The sequence below is a fragment of the Fringilla coelebs genome, assembly GCF_963513975.1.
Source record: "Fringilla coelebs genome assembly, chromosome: 8".
In the NCBI taxonomy this organism is placed as follows: Eukaryota; Metazoa; Chordata; class Aves; order Passeriformes; family Fringillidae; genus Fringilla; species Fringilla coelebs.
The window spans coordinates 10,181,310-10,203,824 of record NC_140066.1 but is presented as its reverse complement, the minus strand read 5'-3'; the positions used below and the strand labels follow the sequence as shown (position 1 = coordinate 10,203,824).

The following is a 22,515-nucleotide window of genomic DNA, read 5'->3' as shown; positions in this document are numbered from 1 at the left end:
TACATTTTCTCTGAGTCGCTCAATACCCAAATTTGTTCTGCATGCCACAAATACTCTGCTGCTAAGGCCAAGGTGTTTCAGCCTTTAAGCTGTACAAAAAACTTCCATGTGCAGCACTGGACTAGGCAGGTCTGTGACATTTTCTGGCAGTGTAATGAGAGTCTGTTAGAGCACTCAGTATTTTCTTTCCTTTCTTTTCTCTTCCTTTCCTTTAAGCTAACATCCTTTTCCTGTGCCTGAGGGAGAAGGCAGTTGATAAAAGCCGAGTTCCTGTTCACAGATAAGTTTAGAAGGCAGGCAAGCTCAGAAGTTCCTTGAATAAGCTATATTCCTACCACCTCATTTTCCCCCCTGTCAGAGACGTCTGAGCCCCACACAGGAACCAGGCTCACATTGTTCAATAGCCACGGACGTTTCCACAGTAGCTGGGAGGGCCGAAAGCTCTTTCCGCTCTTTGTTACAAATTTTTTTTTTATTTTTTCCTTCCTTCTTCCAACTTTCCAGTTAAAGAATATTGCCGGGGCATTTCTGAAGTAATTCAGGCTGAGCTTCAGAGAAAAGAACAAGAAACAGGTGGAACTGGGGGGGAAGAAGCCCAGGATGCTCGTGAAGCTTTTGCTGGTCTGTAGCACAGTAGGACTGGCAAAGCTGGTGGAACACACAGACCATCATGGAGATCGTGATGGTTCTGTGCACAGCTTAAAGCCACGAGTTCATGAGAGCTCTGCACACCCCCAGAGAACTCCTCTGCCACACCAAGAAGGTTACTGGGAGGCAGAAGGGCTCAGGGAGGATACTCAAGATTACCCTTCAAGTGTGATCTCCTCACATCAAGAAGAGAGAGGGGATTTGGAAGCTGCGAGCCCACAGCCCCGAAATGGGTAAGTACCCAGCATGTCTGTCTTACACATAACAAGAGTGCAATCCTCTCTGATACTTTTATTTTCTGTTGATACAGGACTGCTTTCATTAGAAGCTTCTCATTAAAATTCGATTTTAGGGGCCAATCTATAGCCAAACAAGAGTGGTTTAAATGCTTTAACTACACAAACAGAAAGCTGAATTGCCTGTGGAGGATGAAGCCACAGATGGGACCAGCTCTTTGCTTAATCTGAGGCAGCAGAATGGAGTTAGGAGTGGGCACACACCTGGCAGAGGTGAAGCTTCCCAGTTCTGCCAGAAACCAAAACCCTACCTCTGGCAAAGCAGAACTAGAGGAAGTTAATTTACTGACTGTTTCTTATCATGAACTGATGCTGACTATTTCTGATGAGCATGGCAAACTTTGTGCATTAGCAGAATGTGCCTGCCTGCAGACTTGGGCCTTGGAAATGAAGAGAGAAAGGCAATGGCAGGATGTTAGCAAAATAAAAATAGTGAGGAGTAAATATAACGAAGTAAGGAATAGTGAATCAGCATGAAAATTACTACAAATTGCACACCTCCACCCCCTTCCAAAGGTTTCCATGCTAGCAAAATGATTTTCATGGTAATCTGTAGCAGAAGAGTAGCCATTCTGAGACTAAAAGCCATGTACTTCACTAGAAATATTCCAAACCCTATGATTTGTGTAAGTTTTACAGGGCATGTAAGTAGGTCTCTAAATGTTTAAAATAGATGAAAACCAAGCAGGACAGTGAATGAATCTTTTATAGCCTTGATGGATGGGTACAGCAGAGCCCTGTTCAGGAGAGCTGAAACAGCAGCACACTTAGTGCCGTTCACAGCTCAGTGCTTTAGGATGCCCTGGTATTTTTCCCTTTAAATGCTCTTAAGGAAAGGAAAAAAGTGAGATGGAAGGAGACTATAAAACCTTGCTCACATCATGCTTCCTTTTCATGCAAACTGAAGTATGCAATCTTGTTTCTAATCTCATCTACGTGTAAAATTAAGGCCTCCCTTCTGCATGTAACATGGTGAGTATATGAAAGCCTTGCTGTCTTTCACACTACACCTTCCCAAAAATCTGTACCTCCCCCTAATACCCCCAAGGCACTTCCTAAAGCCTGCAAGGCTTCGTGATGGGTAGTGTTCGATAATGACAAGCTCTGTTAATTAACCAACTCCAGGTTAAAGCAGTTCAGCCATGGTCAAAGGAAGGAAACAAGGCCCAAGGGGCACTCTGGGCTTCCAAGTTACACTGCAAGGTGGTAATCATCTCACTGCTGGTTGAAATGCTGAAAACATTCTGAAACCTCCCAGTACTATGAAAATTCAGTGCTGTAAAAAGGTCAGCATTACAGGTCAGCAAGATGGTGTAATATACTGTCCTACTCAGGATTTCTTCCTTGGCTCTGTAGCTCTGTTCAGCACCAGCTTGTCTAATTCAGCTCAATACCAGCTATGACTCATCCTAATTTCCTCCCAAGGAGAGAAATACTTCCTTCTTTTATGGAGATAGTTGGATAATGAGTCAAATCATAACATTCTTCTCAATTATAAAGCTATGTGGATGACTACAGACAATCCAAATCTAGCCTGGCAGTAGCTTTAAGAGATTTGCTGTCTTGTAGAGCTGTCACACTTACAGCACACACAAGGCCAGGCAGCTGCTAGGAAAGGAATTGGAGACTTTGAGAGGAATTATATCTAAAAGTAAAGGAAGAGAGGGTGAATAAGAAGGGACAACAAAATTCTTCCTGTATTCACACTCCAAATTCTAAAATGGTTGAAACAACACACCTTCAGAGCATAGAGTCCTCTCGTGCCTGTCAGCTGCGGTGGCTGCAGTACCCAGCTAGGCACAGACAAGATGCTGTCATGAATCTGGTATTTCCTCCCTACAAGTGTGACACATTCCCTGGAAAAAAAAATCATCAAGAAACGGCGTTTATATCTCTCAGGAAGAGAACAAGAAGAAAAGCATCAGGAGTTAAATAGGAATTGAGAGAAAAAGGGAAAGAAAGACATGCCATAAAAAGGTGTGACGGACTTGCCAAAAAATGTCCAGGATGCTGGAGAATAGCTTTCTACCAAAACGATGTCTTATATCTAGTTTGCTTTTGAAATAAGAAAATACTTTTTTTGCAGAAGTAGGAAACATACAAAGTCAATGGTAACTTGGTCTTTGTGACAATGTTTTGACTCTCATTATTTAAAAAAATAAAAGCAGTATGTGTTTTGTTCAACCACTTCTTATTTTCCCTTTGTATTAGGAATAGTGGTAGTTACAAAATATTCTTATATTTAAAAAAAATGTAGAGCATAGTTTTTCATGTTGCAATTATTTGAATAATTGAGACCATCATGACTAAGTACTGCAAGGTATTAATCAGAATCCTCTGGTTTCTGTTTCAACATGTGAGATGAAATTACTCATTAGATCCCAGTCAAATATTTGGATATGTTATTTTGCTAAGTCCTCTAAGAACAATAAGATTTCTCGTGAAAGAGTTTAAAAATATAAATCAGTAAGAAGTCACTGGCGTTTAGAGGAAGAACTAGGTAACAGTTTAGTATCTCAGCTGTTGCTTGTATCTGAAAAAATAGGAGAAGCTCTGCATGTTCAACTGGACAAGTGTCTGTATGTGTACAAAATCAAAACTATCAAAAGAAGCCAACTTTCCAAAGGAAATCAACTTTTATATTGCCTTTCTCCACAGCAGCTGTGTGGTTTGACTTCAGCTATTTTATTCTACTGCTGAGGTAAATAGATTCACATGTTCCCAAAACCTTCAGCAGAATTAAAAAGGGAAATTAAGAGACCTGTACATCAGGAACAGTCAGGCTCACAACTCAGATTTCATGCACTTAGTGTTGTATTTCATTAAAGAAACCAAGACAAATGAAGCATGTAAAAGGCACATGCAGCTCCAACAGCAAAGCCCAAAGCTGCCTGTACCCTCAGTTAGCCTGACCTGTCTGTCAAGTAACACTGTAAACCAGATCACTTAAGCATTCCAGGCTAAAAATAATCTTAGGAAAAAGCAGAGGTTATTTTTAACCTTACCCCTCAGTAACAACACTGACAGAGCCAGTTCCCAGGTGGATGGTTCACTCTGTAAGGGAGAAATGGATGGTGATGCTGGAATGGGAAGGAGCACAGCAACTACAGCTGGCTTCCCCATCTATCCAAAGTCTCACAGAACTTCTGTTTCCAGAAGTGTAATCATTGCCAAGTGGGCCCTGTTCTGGTTTTGCCCTGCAGCTGGACAGGTTCATTTTTCCTTCTTTCTTTTTAATCCACAAACACACAGTGTCATCTCCTGGGATTTTTTTTACAACATACCTGCAAAAACTGGAAAAACAAAATTAAAAAGTCTCCAAACTCTACCACCTGACCTATTAAACAGGAAAGGCAGAAATCTTCAGCTTAAGTAAATCCTTAATTTCACTAATGTATTTTGAGTTTTGGACACACAATTCTGTGAAGTCACCCTTGATTAGAGGAAGGTTTCCTGATGTCAGCCAGGTGTGTTCTTATCTCTCTGAAACACTCACCTCTTCCTCTCATTCCACATCAAGGGGCCACAAAGAATCAGGCCCATTCTCATGACCTACCCAGTGTGTCAAAACATGCAACTATCCTCCCAAGTGTACACAAGCAGAGAAAACCCAAATGACTCATTCTAAGGAAAGTCAATGTTCAATCTTAATAGCTTATTATTTTTTATCTGCTTTTACAGGAAGAATCCATTAATTTAATTAAGACCAGTTAGTTCAACACTGACTCATCTATTTCTTCAAAACAAGGCAGGGGCTTTTGTAGGAAGCTTATGAGATACTGAGATTTCCCACCAAAGGGGCACAGAACATACACTTAAAACAGTTTGGATGAAATGCAGCTAAAAGTGATCTTTTGCCCCTCACATACTGCAAAGCAGTGGAACATCCATTGAGTGCTCAACAATAGCTTTGGCAGTGCCAAGTGCATCAACAGAAGCAAAAGTTTCCTATCAATGTGAGGTACTTGGCTCCTTTCAGGACTTCAGGAAATTCTCCAATATTTGGCTGTTGTTGAATGGCTCAGCTGCAGGTGGCATAGTTCCCCATTAGCCTGCTTGATGCAAATGACACTGCTCCATTCCACACAGTGCAGGAGTTATTGAACCCTCTGTGCCCATGGGATTGATTTGTTTCACAGCTCATTACTGCAAGTTGCAGCAATTAATCTCTTCAGTAGATAGCAGGAGAGCTCCTGTTTCAGCATCACAACCACAGAATCACTGTCAGCCCTATCACCACCTGGACCCAACACCTTCCTGCTTGTGCAGGTCAGTGCCCCTTAAAAAAGTGATCAGTGGGCAGCCCTGAACAAATCTCCCCTCCTGCCCCACACATGGTCAGGGCAAAGCTTGTCACACGCTGCCCGCACTCCGAGCACGTGCCAGTGCCCCTTCCCAAGCAGTTCTGACTCCCTGGCATCAGCACAGGTGTGCCAAAGGGTGGCCACTGCCTGCAATTCCTGCTTCCACATGAGGTCTGACAAAGGAGTGATCAGGCTGTACTAGGGGTGAACTTAAGTGTCAGGAATCAAAGGATAAAATCCGAGTGTAAGCTGCCCTCTCAATGGGCTGTAAAGCTTCCATTGAGGGGGCTAAATAGAAATGAGGTAATGGCTGTGGATGCTCTTGAAGAGGAAAATCCCCTTGCATTTACTTCTCTGGAATTGTTTGTACAACCGTTGGATTTGGCTTAAAATCAGCTCCCAGTCAAGCCTGCTGTTCCTTGAACTCTTGCTCCCAGTTCAGCACTGCATTTGCTCTGAAAGTCTTCACTGCACTATGGTTTTAGGACGTCCTGAAGGACAGGACTACCCCAACTGATAACAGTCTAACTGTTGGAATGCACACGGCATTCAACCTGGGTTACTCAGGACTCTGGAGGATTTCCAGCACTGCCTGCAAACCACATGTTTGAAATGACCATTGCCACTCTTTTCAGTCCAGTTTGTTAAGGTGAGCTGCAAATCTGCTCTCACCCACTGAAATCCAGGGTGTTTCACAGGATGAGACAGAAATTCTGCCTGAGAGGGAGTTCTACTCCCTTTGGGAGTTTTCCTGAGGGAAAGAAGGAGAAATATGAGCGTTTCTGCTGTGTGATTCTAATACAGGGTTGCTGGCTGCCTGATAAGAGCTGGAGAATTCACTGACAGAGCACCAGGTATCACTTGTCTGCTAATTACAAACCCAGTGGCACACCATGCTGCTTTGGAGAGCCAGTGCCTTCCCCAACAGCTGAACACTTCCTGTGTTCGATAAAATAGAAAAAGATACATCTGTCTCAATAATGATATGCACAGTCTTAGTTTAGATTAATTTAAATGTGGTATTTTATTTCCTTTTTATTGAGGCTGCTTTTTCTTGTCAGTGAAAATTTGCACTGAGGGAAAAACCAACCATAGCTAAAGCCTCCTCCTTATAGTCTTCTTCAACTGGTATAAATCAGAAGTCATTCTGTACAAGTCAGTGGAAAATCACTTGTTTAAACTGAAACAACAGTCTTCTACTACCTTCCTATAGCACACTAAGCAGGAATTACTGCCTTTCTAGAGTCTTTTGTGCTGCATAGGACAATGTTATGGTCTTGAAAAGTTTTGCACACTGTAAGTAGTAGGCACAGGCATGGCTAGGCAGGAGGTTTCAAAGTAATTATAGATGCTGGCTTCCTTGAGAATAGAAACCTGAGGAAACTGATGGTGAAGGACAACTCAGTTGGACCAGTACAGCCAAAGGAATAACAAAACTTATGAAAAACATCCCAACATCCTGAATTCCTGAAGCTTTTGTTCAGGCAAAAATTCCACTGACCTAGGAAACATCTAAAATTAGGCACTGCAGTGCCAATCAAGAGAACATGTAGCAAAGAGCACTAAAGTGTGCCGGTCCCTCACTGAGCTGGGGAGCATTACTCACACTCACTGACATACACTACCCCATACTCATCTGAGCAGAGTCAATTACTGCAGAGCAGCCATCTAACCTTTGCTTCTGGATCTGTGGATTTTATTTTGCTTCCTATGATATAAAGTAGCCCAGTCAAATCCTAGAATCAGAGAAAGAACTGCCTCCATTTTACTATGTTTCAATAGATCTAATGTAAGAAAAAAAATTCATATCAATTTCTAAACACCTGAAAGATTCAAATAAAAAAAGCTTGAACTAACCTACATTTGCTGAATCTTCTTTAAATACAAAATGCTTTGTCATCAGATATATTTAACCTCAGACATTAGAATACAGTTGCCTCAGAATCAGGCAGAAGTGAATAGATGCATGTGCAGACTCTATTTAATAAGATTAATTCATAATTAGAAGGAAGTCTAGGGGAAAAAAAACCCAACAAACAACACCACAGACTAGCAAAGAAAACTATTAAAACACTTTTTCCTGGTTAAAAAAACCCCAGGGATTAATTTCTTTGCAATGTGAACCTGGAAAAGCCATTGAACAAATGAAACATTTACAGCCCTGAATTTCCTAGGGTTCCCTCAATAGCTGCTCTAACTTTCAGCATTGTGATAAATGTTACTGTTCACCAGATTACAGGGAAGGCTTTTCTGCTCTCCTCACATGAGCAGCTTCTCTCTGTCCCTCTCTCATCCTGGCAGCTGAAGTTTGCACCAAAGAAAACTGTATTAAAGAGAATAAAAGCAGAGGGTGTTAAGTTGGTTATATATTCAGTGAATGAAGTGACATAGTTACAAACAGGAGAATAAACCCCGCAGCAGAACACAAAGCTGCTGTGTTCCAGGAACCAGCTCAAGAAAGAAAGTGCTATTTGTGAAGGAGCAGCTCTTTGAAATTTCACAGCTTGATTCAGAGCCTTTGGTGCCAGAGAAGTCCTGCACGCCTCACTGAACTTTAGATCAAGCCCTTCTCAGTCTTTTACATTGTTGCACTTAACATTAAAGAATGACGCATTTTCCCTCAAGGTTAATACCGTTAAGGAGTATTTTTAGTTACAGATAGCAAAGTTTCCCTAAAGGAAGCATTTGACAAGTTGTGCAAAAAAATACTGCAATAGAAGTTTCATCTTTGGGCACATGCATCTATTTGGCAGCTCATTACAGGCCTTATCTACTTACTTGAGGAAAGAATAAACTTTGATAAGTTTTATGGAACTCAAAACCTCTGAAAGTCTTTGTGATTAAAACCACAAGATGGTCCTTCAGCTCCACAAATAAACCTTTAAGATTAAGTGAGAGAGAACCAGTGAATATATAGTAAAGAAAACCGGACATAAAGAACCGTGACAAGTATTAAAGGATGTTTTGACTGAGAGTCCATCATATTCCCCTCTTTTTCCCTCCTCACCTTATTCATTCTGCAGAATACTAGTCCAAAGCAGGCAGCAAGTTGGGATCAACCACTGATTCAATTTCTGATACAACATAACACCTTTCTACAACTGGGAAGGTCACCAAGTACCTCCAACACTTTAACATGTTTTGAAAAGGACTCCTTGTGTTTTCTGTTCTGTTTGTGCAAATCCACCTGTGCAATACAGCAAAAACACTCACAATCCCACAGTGCCTCATTCTTGCTCACACAGGTTGATGCATGTGCATATTTGGCTTTGCTCTATGTGGCTGACATGACTCCAAGGACTTCTTAGGAAGGACTTGCACATGGTGGGAAAAAAAAAACCAGCCCAGATGATGATTCACTGGGTGTGGATTGTTTTCATTAGGAAAGAACAAAACCCTGAAGCCAAAGAATCCTGTTTTAAAAGGAGGTTTCCACACTGAATGCAGACTCCTGCCTGGATCTGGCAGGCATCCTGCTGGCAGGGGCAGGGATCCTGCACCTAGCAACGATACCAGCCAGCTCCAGCAACAGTGCCTGGGCACTTTACTTCCTCAGGAAAAAGTAGAGAGATTTGAGGGGGGAGAGCCTCTTCCAGCTATGCCTTGCCAAGTGCATGAGAGAGGACAGCCCAAAACCAAGCACAAACCAGGTCCCTGTTCTAGAGTTATTTAACTGACACCAAATACCAGAAAAGTGCCACAGCTGTTAAAGCCTGGAAATGGTAAACCTGGTGTAAATTTAGGCATACCTTGGAGGAAGATATCACCAGAGCTCATGTGCTAGTCTGCTGGATTTTACTGAGTGGTTTTTATACTCTGACACAAGCAGAGTGCTTTACTCTGGAAGAGTAAATACGTCAATAAAAATTTGAGGATTTGTCTTCCAGTTCAGTCCCATAAGAACCAAGACATCCATTGATCATGGGTCCAAAATTTCCCCCAGTCACTTGTAAAGGCCTCAAAGCTACAACTCAAGCAAGTTGTTTTGGCTGGAAATCACAACAAAGGCAGCAGCCTCCTCTCCTGTCCTGCTTTCCCAGCACTGCAGCCTTTGCCAGATTCCTGCCCTTGCTTCTAACAGATGAAGAGCTTTGCTTCCATGAGTGCTTGCTGAAATCTTAATCACATTTTGCTTAAGAAACAGGGGAGCTATGGTCCAGCAAGCCTGGTGAACTGTTCCCAGCTAGCCCAGGCTGTCTGTCCTTCCACCCTGATATTTTCAGCTTCCTTGCAGCTTCCTCCCCTTCTCCTGGCTGCTGCAGAGTGCCAGCTTCTGCTTTTGTGCAGGGCTCAGTTCCCCATTGTTACACCAACTCCCTGAGAGAGGCAAACCTTTTCCATATATGCTGATAGTCAGAGATTTGGTTCCTGTATTCCCATTTAAAAATACACTGCCTAAAGTTCAGCTGTTTCCATTATAGTTATTACTTGTCACTTCCTGCCCCTTCTGGTCTTGGATTTAATCATCAAACTTCAGCTAACACTCCACTGCCAAGTCTTGACTTTAAAGGAAGAGGCTCACCTACACTCTGGGATTAATAGGTGCCTATGCAATTCTGACTTGGAAAATTAATCAGACTATTAAAACTCACTTGTCCTTGCTAGAAACATAAAACTAAAACAGCCATTTTCCCCCCAAAATTATTTTCTTCCAGGTGATGGGAGAAATTATTTTGAAGCTAGCCTACTTCATAAAATCCAATCACTTACTCTATTATCTTGAAGAAGTAATACTTAGGAAGACATTATTAATAGAGTTAATCTTGGATTAAGTTTTCAGAAGCCTTCTGCTTCAACCTGATGAGTCAGTCATATGGCATCTGAAATGGCAACATGCCTAGAAAGGCCATTTGACATTTAAAGTGACATTAACCCACAGGTTATCATGGGCTGGAAATTTCTCCTGCAAAATGAAAGGACTGGAAATGGAACTAATGCATCAAAGTTTAGACAATCAGCCCTCTTGTAACAAACGCAGATAAACATCTCAAATAAAAACAAATGATCTGGGAGTGGAGGGACAAGGTAGGAAGCATTTTCCACTTTCCTCATCATACAGCTGGGAAAAAATACAAAAATAAAAATAAAAGCCTTTCTGCATTTCACTTTTTCTTGGCACTGTTACAGCCAGAGACTTAGAGACCTACTTCAAACTCTTTTCCCACGTTCCTCCTGCTCTAGGAACTGGTGTTCCTTCACACAGTCCCGCCTGGTCACGTACATAGAAGCCTGCATGAAGGAGAAGTACATTGTCAACTCCCAACAGCCCTGCCCAAATGGAGCTCCAGACTGCCAGAAGGTCATGTAAGTGTCCTAAATAAAACCAGTGAAGAAAACAGTATTTTCTCTGAAGTATCCAAAAGATGTTTTCAACAGTTCTGAAGTCTCATCATTATTTCTAGGGGAGTTTAAAACAAATTTCTATTTTCCTTAGTAACCATGACATTTTGGAATAATGTTTTTAATAATAAAACGTTTTCTACACCTCTTTAGAATACTACAGCATTCAAGATCAGTCCAAACTTGATTACAAAGGACTTTATTACAATAAATCTAACACCCAGACCCTTCCTCTCCAGGTACAGGACAGCTCTGAAGCCAGTCTACCAAGTGAAACAGAAGACTCTGAAGTCTTTGCAGTGGAAATGCTGCCCTGGATTTATCGGCAAGGACTGTGAACAGCGTGGTAAGCAGAACTGGAGAGCAAGTATAGGAATGAATGACTAAATTCTAGGCACAATGGCAAGAAATAAATCTGCCTAATTTTTCTCCTTTTTTAGAATTGATGCCTTATTTTTTTCAGTCTTCTATGTCCCACATCACTGATACTTTGAGACAAGAGCAATCATAATTAGCTGCAATTAATAGTTAAATAGCATTAGCTACTCATTCTTCTATTAATAGCACCTTTGTAATCTTTACACATGGAGAAAGGTATTAATTTCCTGGAAAGCCTGTCAGGTGTCCATCTTAGACAAGTCCATCTAGGAATGCCTAATTCCAGGTAGAAACTGGTGACATCAGAAAGCAATACTAGTATGTGAAATGCCTCTGTGGTCAGTTCACAATATGAAATCATCTGAGTTGGAAACCACATGGTGTCCAGGTTCAGAGGAGAGGGCAGCCTTCACTCTGCAGATTGTATTGCTCCTCCTCTCTGCTTACCCTGTTTGCAAAGGCACTGGCTCCTCGACAGGGAGTAGCTCTACAGCACAGGCAGGAACAGTGCCCAGACTGCAACCTCTAGGAAAGCTCCAGGAACAGCCTTTTTGAGTGAACTACTGTAACCCATTGCACTGGTGAATTAAGCAGGGGGGGTAGCAGGTTGAAGGAAGGGATTTTGACCCTCTACTCTGTCCTACTCTGTGGGAACTAGATGGTTTTTAAGGCCCCTTCCAACCCAAATCATTTTATGATTCTATGATCTGTGCAGCTGCTAATAAAGAAAGAGGGGAGACAGTGTGGTTTAAAAACTGAATGGTGGTTTAAAAATGGCATTGGCAAGATCCAGCAAATAGTACTCAAAAAGGAGAATTTAAATAGATTTAAGAATTTAAATGGAATGAAGGGAATTTTAATTAATAAAAGGTAATTCCCCCTAGCAATTAAGTCAACCATAACAATAAAGGCAAACATATGTCTGAAAATTTTTCCATAATCTACATCTAACTCACCTACAGACTCCACAGATAAAAATCTCTGGAGGTTTAGCTTTTCTTCACAGATAGCTTTCATTTGTGGTTTGATCTCTTGGTGAACTTCACACATAATGTTGGAAAGATATTACCAAATGCAGTGCAACTATTTCAGTCTCTCTATTGTTACACTCATTGACCAAAAGCAGCTCCTCCATCAATATCTTCTCATTTGTACAGCATCATTCACTGCTGCTGCCACCAGAATGTTCAGGTAACTGTGGAACAAGGAAGAGGAATTTGCAGATCTTTAGATGGACCCCCAGAAAAGAAAAAAGCCCCATTTATTTGCAATAGACTAATTTCTTATGAACAAAGCTTGGCATCAGTTAAAAATCCCTACACTATACTGCATAGCACTGCCATGTATGCAATGTTGTTTGCCAGTGCAAGGAAAGTAAGTTTTCCAGAGAAGGCATTCTTTCCCCAGGAAGCCAGTCTCCACACCATTTACACAACACATGAAATTCCTGTGTGGTCTTGCTAAACTGCAGTAGTTTCTCCATCTAAAACATTTTCACAGCTGTATCATATCTTAATTGCAGATCCTAATTTTATTCTGGTGCCAGGAACTGAAACTGAAGGACGAGAAGAAAAGTTCTCAAACCACAGTATGTGTTTGAAGTTATTGTGTTTGTCATCCTTTTACCTCTCAGTCACTGATCAGGAGAAAAAAAAAGAGAAAAATAGATTTGAAGCTATAATTTTAAAGTGATAAGCTATGGACAAACTCTCTAGTGAAAGCATTCTCTGGAAAAGCTTTGAAACAATACTTTTATTGACATAAATGAGGGCTTTTTCTATAACACTCTGTGAATGTTCACAACGAAGCATCCCAAAGTTTCAAAACTGTCTGGTGAACAGTGGACGCCAGCTGGTGCAGAGCCTTACCCCTTTTCAGCAGCAGGGATGTTAACCTCTTGTTCTGCAAAGTGGGTTCACAGGATAGCCCACCATACTCACAAAAATCTACCAAAAAAACAATCCACTGAAAATGCAATTTTAGAAGGGCCCCCCAGTAGCTCTGAGATTACAATTACAAGGTACTGTAGATTTGTATCATCTCAGGCACTCCACCCTACCAGTGGAAGTAGCGTGAAGGACCCTCCCTTACCACCTGGGAAGTGGTGTGGCCTGCAGCGTTATTAAGTGCCTTTCACCAATTAGCTTCAGGAAGTATTGCACACTTTGAAATCTACAGCTGAGATTCCCAAGTATTTATTTAGAAAAACATCAGTTAAAGGGCCCCTCTATGAGTCAGCTCCCACACTTTCACGCTGCGCTCCTCATTCCTCAGTGGAATGTCTCAATTGCTCTTTCATCCCCTCCTTTTATTCTAGGCTGTTAAACCTTGCCATCCTTTCAGTCAATGGCTTGAAAAGAGTTAGTATTCCAAAACATTTTTATGGCATGGGGAGATTTCTAATTAAGAGCATTTTATTGCCATCATGGCTGTTGTAGCTGAAGTTCTCTGCAAATATTTTCCATCACTGCTGGAAAAAGTCCTTGCAGATAAACTGCAATTTTAAGGTGCCAGAAATCAACAGACCCCCTAAATGTCAGTGCAAAGTTTTCAGAATGAAAACCAGACTGGTGTTCTCAGAGGTCTTGCATGAATACCTGTCACCTGGTCGCTGCACCCTGTTGCATGACTTTGTTTTTCTAATCTTGTGACTAGTGTCAACATCAGTGGATTCAAGAGAAATGTTCGAAGTCATTCAAAATCATGAGGCTTTACTGGATGATCTTCAAAGTGATATTCATCAAGCAGCCAGCACCTTAGGTGACTTACAGAGACTATTTGAGAACAACGGTACAAGCATGGTGTTAGAAGTGAACGAGAGCAATTCAGGTGAGAGGTCTGATGCAGAATTATCAGCCCATGACAGGCCCTGTGAAACCACACAAATCAGAAAGAAAATGTGAAAGCAAAATTACCCTGATATTCCTTGGTCTGCTGGTTGCTTCTGCAGAGAGAAAAAATGGGTGCAATCCCAATGCAAATGAATGAACCAAAGAGTAACTTGAAATGGGAAATGAGAGGAAAGGCACTGCTCAGAATATGCCCTAATCACAGAATAAAGAGGTTGCTTATATTTAAAATTTGTTAACCTTACTATTCTGCTTCTATGGCTTCTTCTCTTTTGTGGGGATGCAGAGCTTAGATCTGTTATTTTTCCATACTCATGCTATATACTCTGATGTGTGGAATAGCACACTGGTGTTACATAAAAAAAATGAAACATTTGACCCATCTCTGGAACATTGTTTGTGCCATACACAGGAGAAAGAAAAAAAGAGCTGCTGAATTTAACCTGCCATAGTGAGCCACTGGCTTGCAGAAACATTTTCTAATGATACAGACTATATAGTACTCAGTGAACTTCAAGGCACTCGAGTTTGAACTTTAAAGCTAGAAACTGAGCCTTAGTATAATTCTCATACAGTCCAGATACCTCACAGATTTTTCAAGTTATTTACTCCTAAGCTGAAATATTCAGCTGTTAAGATGCTGCATAACCTTGTGGAGTTGAAAGCATGAGCAAAAGAACATTATGACACAGCCAAAAAAGGAAGAGCCCACTAAGAACTGTTGAGAAAATGGACAGTTATGGCCACTGCAAAAACCACCTGTCCAGAGGTTTCAAAAAACATAATTTTTAAGACATAAATGGGGAAGTCAATACATATCCAAGTTATTTTCTGCACACTCTTAGACACCATGCACTTCCTAGTAACCTTGATTTAACAACAGGCTATTTTTGCAATTGTTGAAATTTATCATGAGGTCAGATTCTGGGGAGAAAGACAGCAACTACTATAGAAAAATGAACACTTGAGTCGACCAGTCTAGATTGTGTTCCAAAACCAAAATTTAAATCTTTTTTTTTTTTCAACTGTATTAACAGATCATCAGGAAAGGCTTCTGCAGCAAGTTTTGTTTCCTCACGTGGAGAATTTTCTAAGGAAACATTTCAACCCAATGTGGGCAAGCTTCAACAAAAGTTTACAGAACCTCTCCAACATAGTAAGAAATCTGTCCCATGATGTGGAAGCCAACAAGAAAAGCATAGAAAGATTCCAAGACAGCACTGTGCCCAAGAAGGAATTCCAGGAGCTGGGAACTAAATTTGAATCAAAAGTCCAAGAAAATATAGTGAAAGTTGATGAGGCGAGAAGAGATATAGAGAACAAAGTGCACGTGCAGCAGGCTAATATTCACTATAATCTCAGCATGCTCAAGGCAGATACTGACACAAGACTCAAGAAGCTTCAAAAGATACAGCAGTCCCACTTCTTAGCTTTGAACAACAGCATAGCAAACATGAAACAAGAGCAAAACCTTCTTGAAAATAAACTGGAAGCTTTGAAAAAAAATTTAACAGAACTCTCTTTACATCATGGTCCCAAAGATGAAAACAGCCAGTTAACCATCAAACATATGAATGAAATACTGTCAGGGCATGCCAAGCAGCTTAAAGAACTTTACATGGAGTCAGATGTGGCCTTTCAGAATATTGCAGTTTTAGAGAGGTGGTTTAAGGAGTTAAAGAAAAACATCTCAAAGTATAGGCCAGAAGATCTTACAATAACTTTAGCTGAGAAATCAGTTATAATGGAAGAAAACAATGCAGCAATAGAAAGACAGATAGCAGAGCTCAACTACACTCTCCTGAACCTTCAGGAAAACTATTCAGATCTGCTGCGGTACATGGAGGAATGCAATTGCCAGAGAGTATCTACTGACACTGATGTGCTGGAGGAAGATCCAAGAAATAGCACTTATTCCCTTGAAGAAGCCCAGCCAAAGGATATGAAGCACTTGGAGTCAGTTTTCAGAGATTTCTTCAAGAGTGAAATTGAAGAGCTCTCCTCAGCTATTCCATCCATCCATCTGTCTCTTAACCTCCGTCAAGAAGAGAACAGACAGCTTCAGTCACAGGTTATGGCTTTTTCAGAAGACATGGGCTTGCTGAAGAAGAAAGATGAAGAAATTCATCGATACATCAAGTATCTCAACAGCTCTTTTAGCTCTCTTTTGAAAGATGCAATGCGGCACGAAGAAGCACTGGAGGCTTTACTGAGACACGAATTTCTGGATGTCTTTTTTGAAGATGATTTTAGTAGCCTAATACCATCAGTATTTCAGCTGCAAGAATCTCTCAGACACTTTTCAGATAAACTGCAAGAACAAAATGTGACTTTAGAATCTCTTACAAGGAGATTTAATCCCTTGGAGAGAGGTCACCAGAATCAACATGATGCTCACATGCCTCCTAAGCATCCCAAGGAGGAAACACAAACCTCCTCTACTCTGCATGAAGTCAGCAGTCAACGCAGCGTCATAGAACACATGGAACCTAACTATGAGGCTGCCAAAGATGACTCCTTGGAGAGCTCAGCTTACAATGATATCATGACTCTGAAGAATGATATCAAACATCTGAGCCTGGCAATCAAGAGGCATGAATCCAGAGACAACATAAGTCTCTGCTGCAATCATACAATAGCAAATGCAATTGAGCCACTCAACGTTTCTGTAGAAATTCTCTCTGCAGATTTAGCAGCCATCAAGCGGAATCTAGAGGAACATCTGGTGACTTTCAAAAAACTATTTGGAAGTAATGAAGAATTAGGTGCCTCAAATATAAATCTGGATGTTACAAAGATTCAGTCAATGCTGCAGAAAAAAGGGAGAAGGCAACAGAAAGGTCAAGACAAGCAAAGAGACAAGAAAAGGTCTGAGAAGCACAAAGAAAATACACAAACAATAAGTGGAAGAAATACAGTGCAGACAGAATTTGTGGAAAAAGGTGTGTTCTTTTCTTTTATTTGCTCATGTACAAGTCTAGCTTCTTTCGAGGCCCTGATGGAAGTTCCACACAGAGAGTGTATTAGTATTAGTTCTAAGAACTATCAGGTACCTTGTGGGATGCTGGAGGGAGAAATTCTGACATTACTTACATCCTCCCCCTCCACCAGTTCAAATAGAGAAAGAAAGGCAGTTTGAGTGAGAACCAAGATGATATTCTGCTATATTTTGGTTAAGGCCAATGAAATTACACCCTCCATAGCTGCTAGGAAATTGGTCTTGAACTAATTCAACTTCAGGTGTTTAGAAGGCAAATTTTGTTTGTAGATGCTCATGTTAATGCAGTAGCAGTCTTCTCTTTGGAAGCTGATGTGGAATGCTTTTTCCCTGTTACTTTGTTACTTGGCTCTGGAAAGAGAGTACTCAAAGCACCAAATCCTTCTCAAGACAGAGAGATGCATTAAATGAGCTGCTATAATTTGCACAAGTAGAACAGGCAGGACTGACCAGAGAGCACATACTCCCTCTCTTATAACCAAGCTTCAGAGACAAGTTTTCAGCTTATACTTCACAGGGACTGCCCAGTTCCCTCTCCCTGAAAACATGTTACCATAAGCACCTGGCAATTATTACAACCACCACAGCTTTAACGCTGGCTTTTATGATTGCAGCCCTCACTATGGACAAATAACAGAGCAAAAATCAGCCCCTTTAGGCAGCTGTGCTGCAAAACTCTACTTAAGACTGAACAAGAAGAGAACATATTCTTAACTGATTTATTTTTGGGATAGTAAAAGAGTGCTATTTTTTTCCCCCTGGGTGGTCCCAGTGTTATACTTTTCCAAGAGTTCCAGAGAATCATTTGATCTACTCCAGTGCACATAACCATTTCCAGTGCCCAGCTTTGCAAAGAAGCATACAAAAATCAGGCCTGATAGGGATTCACTTTATCTCCCATCCTCATGATCCTGGGGAGAGAAGAGCACTCACTCACTGCTAAAATCCTGTTCCTCTTTCTTTTTCAGACTCATTGGTGGCATTCCACGTGGGATTCTCAGAAAGAAAGGACAAAGAAAAAACTGTGAGGTTTAATGAAACGTACCTCAATTATGGAAACAGCTATTTCTCTGAACATGGCCACTTTAAAGCACCACACAAAGGTGTCTACCTGTTTGTCATCTCTGTGGAGTTCAACTCAGGACCAGCACTGGGACAACTCTCCTTCAGCCGTGGGTACAAAAGAACTCTCTCAAGCAGTCAGAGGAAAACCCCACATGGAAACACCATGACTACTTTTGCTATAGCAGAAATGGAGAAGGGGGAGACAGTGTGCTTTGAATTGCTGCATGGCTCTGTAGTGAAGCGAAGCCCACCTGGGACAACTATGGGTGGATTCCTAATATCTAAAACTTGAATAGTGACATTTATGTTTTATTAATCTCCTTCCATAGATGCAATGGATGCATTCACTATTGCTTCATCTGTGATGTATTCAATGCTACTGCATGTGTTTAAACATAGCACTACCCTAGGTTTGTCTTCATGCTTCTTTTCTGGAAGTGTTTGGCTTTTGATTAGTTGCTTATAAGCAGCAATGGGATTTTCTTTCAAGTGAAAAGCTAATGGTTTGGACTCCAGAAGTATCAGCACATACATCCCCAAATCCTTCCAATGTGAGAACAGCACATAAATGTTTTGTGGGACTTTCTTCACTTTTAACACAAATTTCTCCCTTCCCTTGTCAAAAGAATATCCTCCCATGACAAATAACCCCAATCAGTGGCAAGGAAAAGATTTTAGGTAGGACTGCACACTCTCACGTTATGTGGATGGTACCTTAAAACCCAGAAGCCAAGGCAATTTTACCTTTTAGTTCTCTGTGGACCAGAGACTATCTTGGAAACTTCTGCAACTCACTCCAGTGTTTCAGTCTGTGCACAACAGGAACACTAGAAGAGATGCATCAAACCCAGTAAAATTCACTCTATTACCAGTATTTGCAAGCAAGGATCTCCTAAATGGTCCAGTCTTTGTTTCTTGGCCTGTGATGTATTTCAGCTACACTGCAAAAATTTAAAGCATTGTAAAGATGAATTACATTTACATTTAGACACTAGGAAAATGTCAACAATATTTTAGAAACATTAATGAAAATGCAGTTTATTTCTGAAGTTAATCCTGGAGAGTATCATGAATTCAGCCCAGAGTTCAGTATTTAGTAAATATTTTAAAACCAAGTAAGCAAAACCAAAATCAAAAGGTAAGCTCATTGGTCTGTTGTCACTGCTGAATATAAATTTGTAATTAGAGTAAATCAAAGAATAGAACTTCTGAAATGTAGAGGGTTTTCTATTTCCAAGACTTCAAAGTGACCATGCCTGGTCATGTCTTTTAACTTTTCTTTTGTTAAATAAAACTTCCCAAAGACTTTCACTCCAAAGAAGTTCAAGTATTGTGGTATTTTTATCTATCCTAATATCTTACATAGCAATATTAAAACAATTGAATTTGCCAAAATGAAATACACTTTGAAATTTCCAGTATTTTTCATGAAGATATAAATTATTATGCAAATTGCACCCTTTTAGGGTAGCATTTTTTAACAAATCTCTTCTGCTGTTAAGAATTTTCTCCCCACCTACCTGTATTCTAAGCAATACTAACCTCTCATTAATTGTTAAAAACCCCCAACACATCAGTACCAACACACAATGCACTTAAAGCAATAGTCTGACAAGCAGACAATACCTATCTTCTGAAATAAAACAAAAAGCAATTTCAGCTGATTTGCTGAGAAGATTGTTTTCTCTATCCTGAAAAAATCCAAGAAAACTAACAACTAAAAATGCTCCTTATCTCCTCCTGGCCAATGCTGATTTCCCCAGGAGATGCCCGGGCCAGGTGTTCCTGGTTTTCTAGCACAGAGCCATGGTTCACACTGCTCTGCTGCAGGCAGCAATAAGTGCCTGCAAACTCAGTGTCATTTTCTGTTCCACTTTTGCTCAAAATATCTGAGGGAAGAAAGAAGAATAAAACTGAAGGGATGAAATGAAGAAAACCATCAAATTGTAAGATTAGGTTCTTTCAGTACAAAGCTACCATCCTGGGGTGACTTGTCTGGGTTTTTACCAGTGTTCCTCCAATTCCTGACTTTTGTGGTGGCAGCATTCTGCAGAGCCAGGCCAAGTGTGCTGCCTAGGTCAGGGTGCTTCAAGATACACCTCCTCTTCAGTGCACACCAATTCTGCACCTACCAGCCAAGTTCCACAAACAAGCACCACTGGGGAATATGTGTATGTTACATAGGTGGGATAGCATACACATATATATTTCAGAACACTGTTTTTAAAGCTTTGACAGAAAGCTATAACTGGAATGAAAACCACTTGGAAATGGACACAGGAGGTAGCAGAGAGCATTGCAGTTCATCCAGTCAGGACTTCTACAGGTTTTGTGTCCTTCCTTGTGCTTACCAGAGTACTTTTGCTGAAGAATATTCCAGATGAGTTCAGAAAAAACTGACTCTAGAGTGAACAAAATGTTAAATTAAAGATGTTTTTGTATTCTAAAGACGTCTTCAAATATGTGCTTAAGTTAGCCACCTGCACATACAAAGAGGACAAACTGCACTGGAAGACTAACTTTTATGGGGCAAAAAATTAATGAAAGACAATGGGATAAATCACTCTGCTGGCTGTATAAGTCAGGAAGACTGACTTCCTTCTCAAGCAACAAGAGAACAATAATTACTCTACTGGGCTGTGGTTTTGTTTGTTCAAAGCTATAAACCAGCTTTTAAATAAGCCTCCATCTAAACTACTCCTGCATTTTTTTGGTGGGATGATTGTTTGGGCTTTCTTGTTAGATCAACATAGCCACACCCCTATGACCTGTATTTTTAGGCAAACTAGAAAAATCAATTTAATGAAGATAATTTAAAATACAGCTATTGGTTGGCTCAGTGGATTTAGGAAAATTTCCAAACATGAAAAACAACCTGAAGCTGACCATAGGCACTAGGAAGAGTTGCCTGTAAGGGCTTCAGTTTTCCTTACAGCACGCTGACTAGACTAATGTGCCTCATGGCCAAGCAGCAATAGGCACAGAAATATGTGCTCACTTCAAGATACAGATATATGTAATGTCAATCTGACACTCATATTCAAAAATAAAAGCTTCCAACAGGTTTTAGTACTTCCTAGAAACCTGCCAGAAAACACTGTCACTGCTTCAAGCTTCTGTATTTCCAGATAAAACCACCAAGCTTTGTAATAAGGTAGAAAGCTGTGCATCTTAGTGCCTTCATGGAATTACTTTGTTACTGATCTGCTGCGTTATGCCTGTCAGTATCTTATAGTACATTTTAAAATTAAAGCCTCCTAAAATATTTTTTCCCATTAATAAGACAATCTCCTTACTGTACTCCAAATTCAAGTACTGACTGTATCATATATAAACAATTTTACTTTCTCTAGATCCAGCAATGCCTGAATTCTGCAGATAATATCCACATCAAGCCAGAGTCTGAAGCCCATGGAGGTCTCCTCATGTAGCAGACTCAGGAGGTGGTCAGCCCACAGCAGTGGTCCTTTCCCAGCTCAGATTCAGAGCTGATACTGATCTACTGCATTCACAGCAGTGACAAAGACCAAAGTGGTGTTCTGGGGAAATGTGAAGATAAAACTGCAGGAGCAATTAAGAACATTAATAGAATTATATCTGATCCTTTCTGAACTTAGTGATACTTCTGCTATTTATTTAAAAGCTTGTGATTCAGTTTGCTAACTACTCAGTGTGATTTTTGGTATGCCCACAAAACATCCATGTACAGTGTTTACACATTTCACTGAAATGTTTCACATTTCACACATTACTGCTGTTTCACCTCTTAGATACTGATGCAAAATCATCAGTAACATATTTTGTATAGTGGTCAAACCCACTCATTTAAAAGGGAGACCATTTTGGTATTTATTACTAGCAGGCAGTAGAACTTATTTTCATGTCTCAAAACGCCGGAATTTCTTTTCGAATCCTTTCTTTCGGACACAGCACCACCGCGTGGCCATTTCACGAAGCAACACCGAGAGGAAAGCTGCTCATTAGAACACGCACAGCTGCAAACACTTACCCACAATTTTCCTAATGTCCTCCTGCAACGCTAACCTGAAATCCCAGTTTTAAATCCAACCACGACCACTGCAACCAGTGAAGACAATCCATTCCAAAATAGCCACAACCATGGGAAAAAGGTTTGCTTTGCCAAGATACTAATTTAAGGAAACCAAATCTTCTTGCATGTCCTGGTATTATGTGTTAAGGACAGAAAGGTTTGAAACTACATTGCTGATCTTTCTACTGCACTTTCCAGAATTATACTGCAAGAATTTAACACTTGATTGTATAGGGAAAACAAACCAAGGCTTATAATTATAATATACTGGTAACAGTTTTTATGATGCTCAGATATAAAACCTTTCTAGCTACTGTAAAAAATATGTATTTAAATCTAAGATTATTCCTGATTAAATGCAAAAAGAGAACAGAAACTGATCTTACTTCTTTCTCCTTGTAAACTAAAGGTGGACTCTATGGAGAGTAGAAGCCAATACATTTTTGCAATGAGAAAACAAATTCTGACACTCTCTTCATAGTACTCACAGGTGAGATATTTCCTTGACTGGTCTTCATTTGCTTGGATCATAAAAACCAGAGTAAATTTAGCAGGATACAGAGAAGCACCTGCATGTTTTTGCAGT

General features: G+C 40.4%; 1 protein-coding gene across 2 annotated transcripts; it reads left to right on the top strand.

Annotated features, from left to right (window-relative positions):
- Positions 1 to 406: 406 nt before the first annotated feature.
- MMRN2 (multimerin 2) lies at positions 407 to 20,622 on the top strand. 2 transcript variants are annotated; one of them, XM_084210543.1, is made up of 7 exons: positions 407 to 881; positions 10,430 to 10,552; positions 10,828 to 10,934; positions 12,489 to 12,554; positions 13,622 to 13,795; positions 14,853 to 16,757; positions 17,782 to 20,622. In XM_084210543.1, exons 1-7 carry the CDS (start codon positions 601 to 603, stop codon positions 18,168 to 18,170), a joined length of 3,045 nt encoding a protein of 1,014 aa, XP_084066669.1. In that variant the 5' UTR covers positions 407 to 600; the 3' UTR covers positions 18,171 to 20,622. The 2 variants fall into 2 exon arrangements, with proteins under 2 accessions (XP_084066669.1, XP_084066670.1); XM_084210544.1 differs by lacking the exon at positions 13,622 to 13,795.
- The last annotated feature ends 1,893 nt before the right edge of the window (positions 20,623 to 22,515 follow it).

Excerpts from the sequence above, each read along its gene's own strand:
- MMRN2 (XM_084210543.1), top strand. The coding sequence starts at position 601 with ATGCTCGTGAAGCTTTTGCTGGTCTGTAGCACAGTAGGACTGGCAAAG. Across the intron at positions 10,553-10,827 it reads CCAGACTGCCAGAAGGTCAT|GTACAGGACAGCTCTGAAGC; the intron begins GTAAGTGTCCTA and ends CTTCCTCTCCAG. Across the intron at positions 16,758-17,781 it reads GACAGAATTTGTGGAAAAAG|ACTCATTGGTGGCATTCCAC; the intron begins GTGTGTTCTTTT and ends TTTCTTTTTCAG.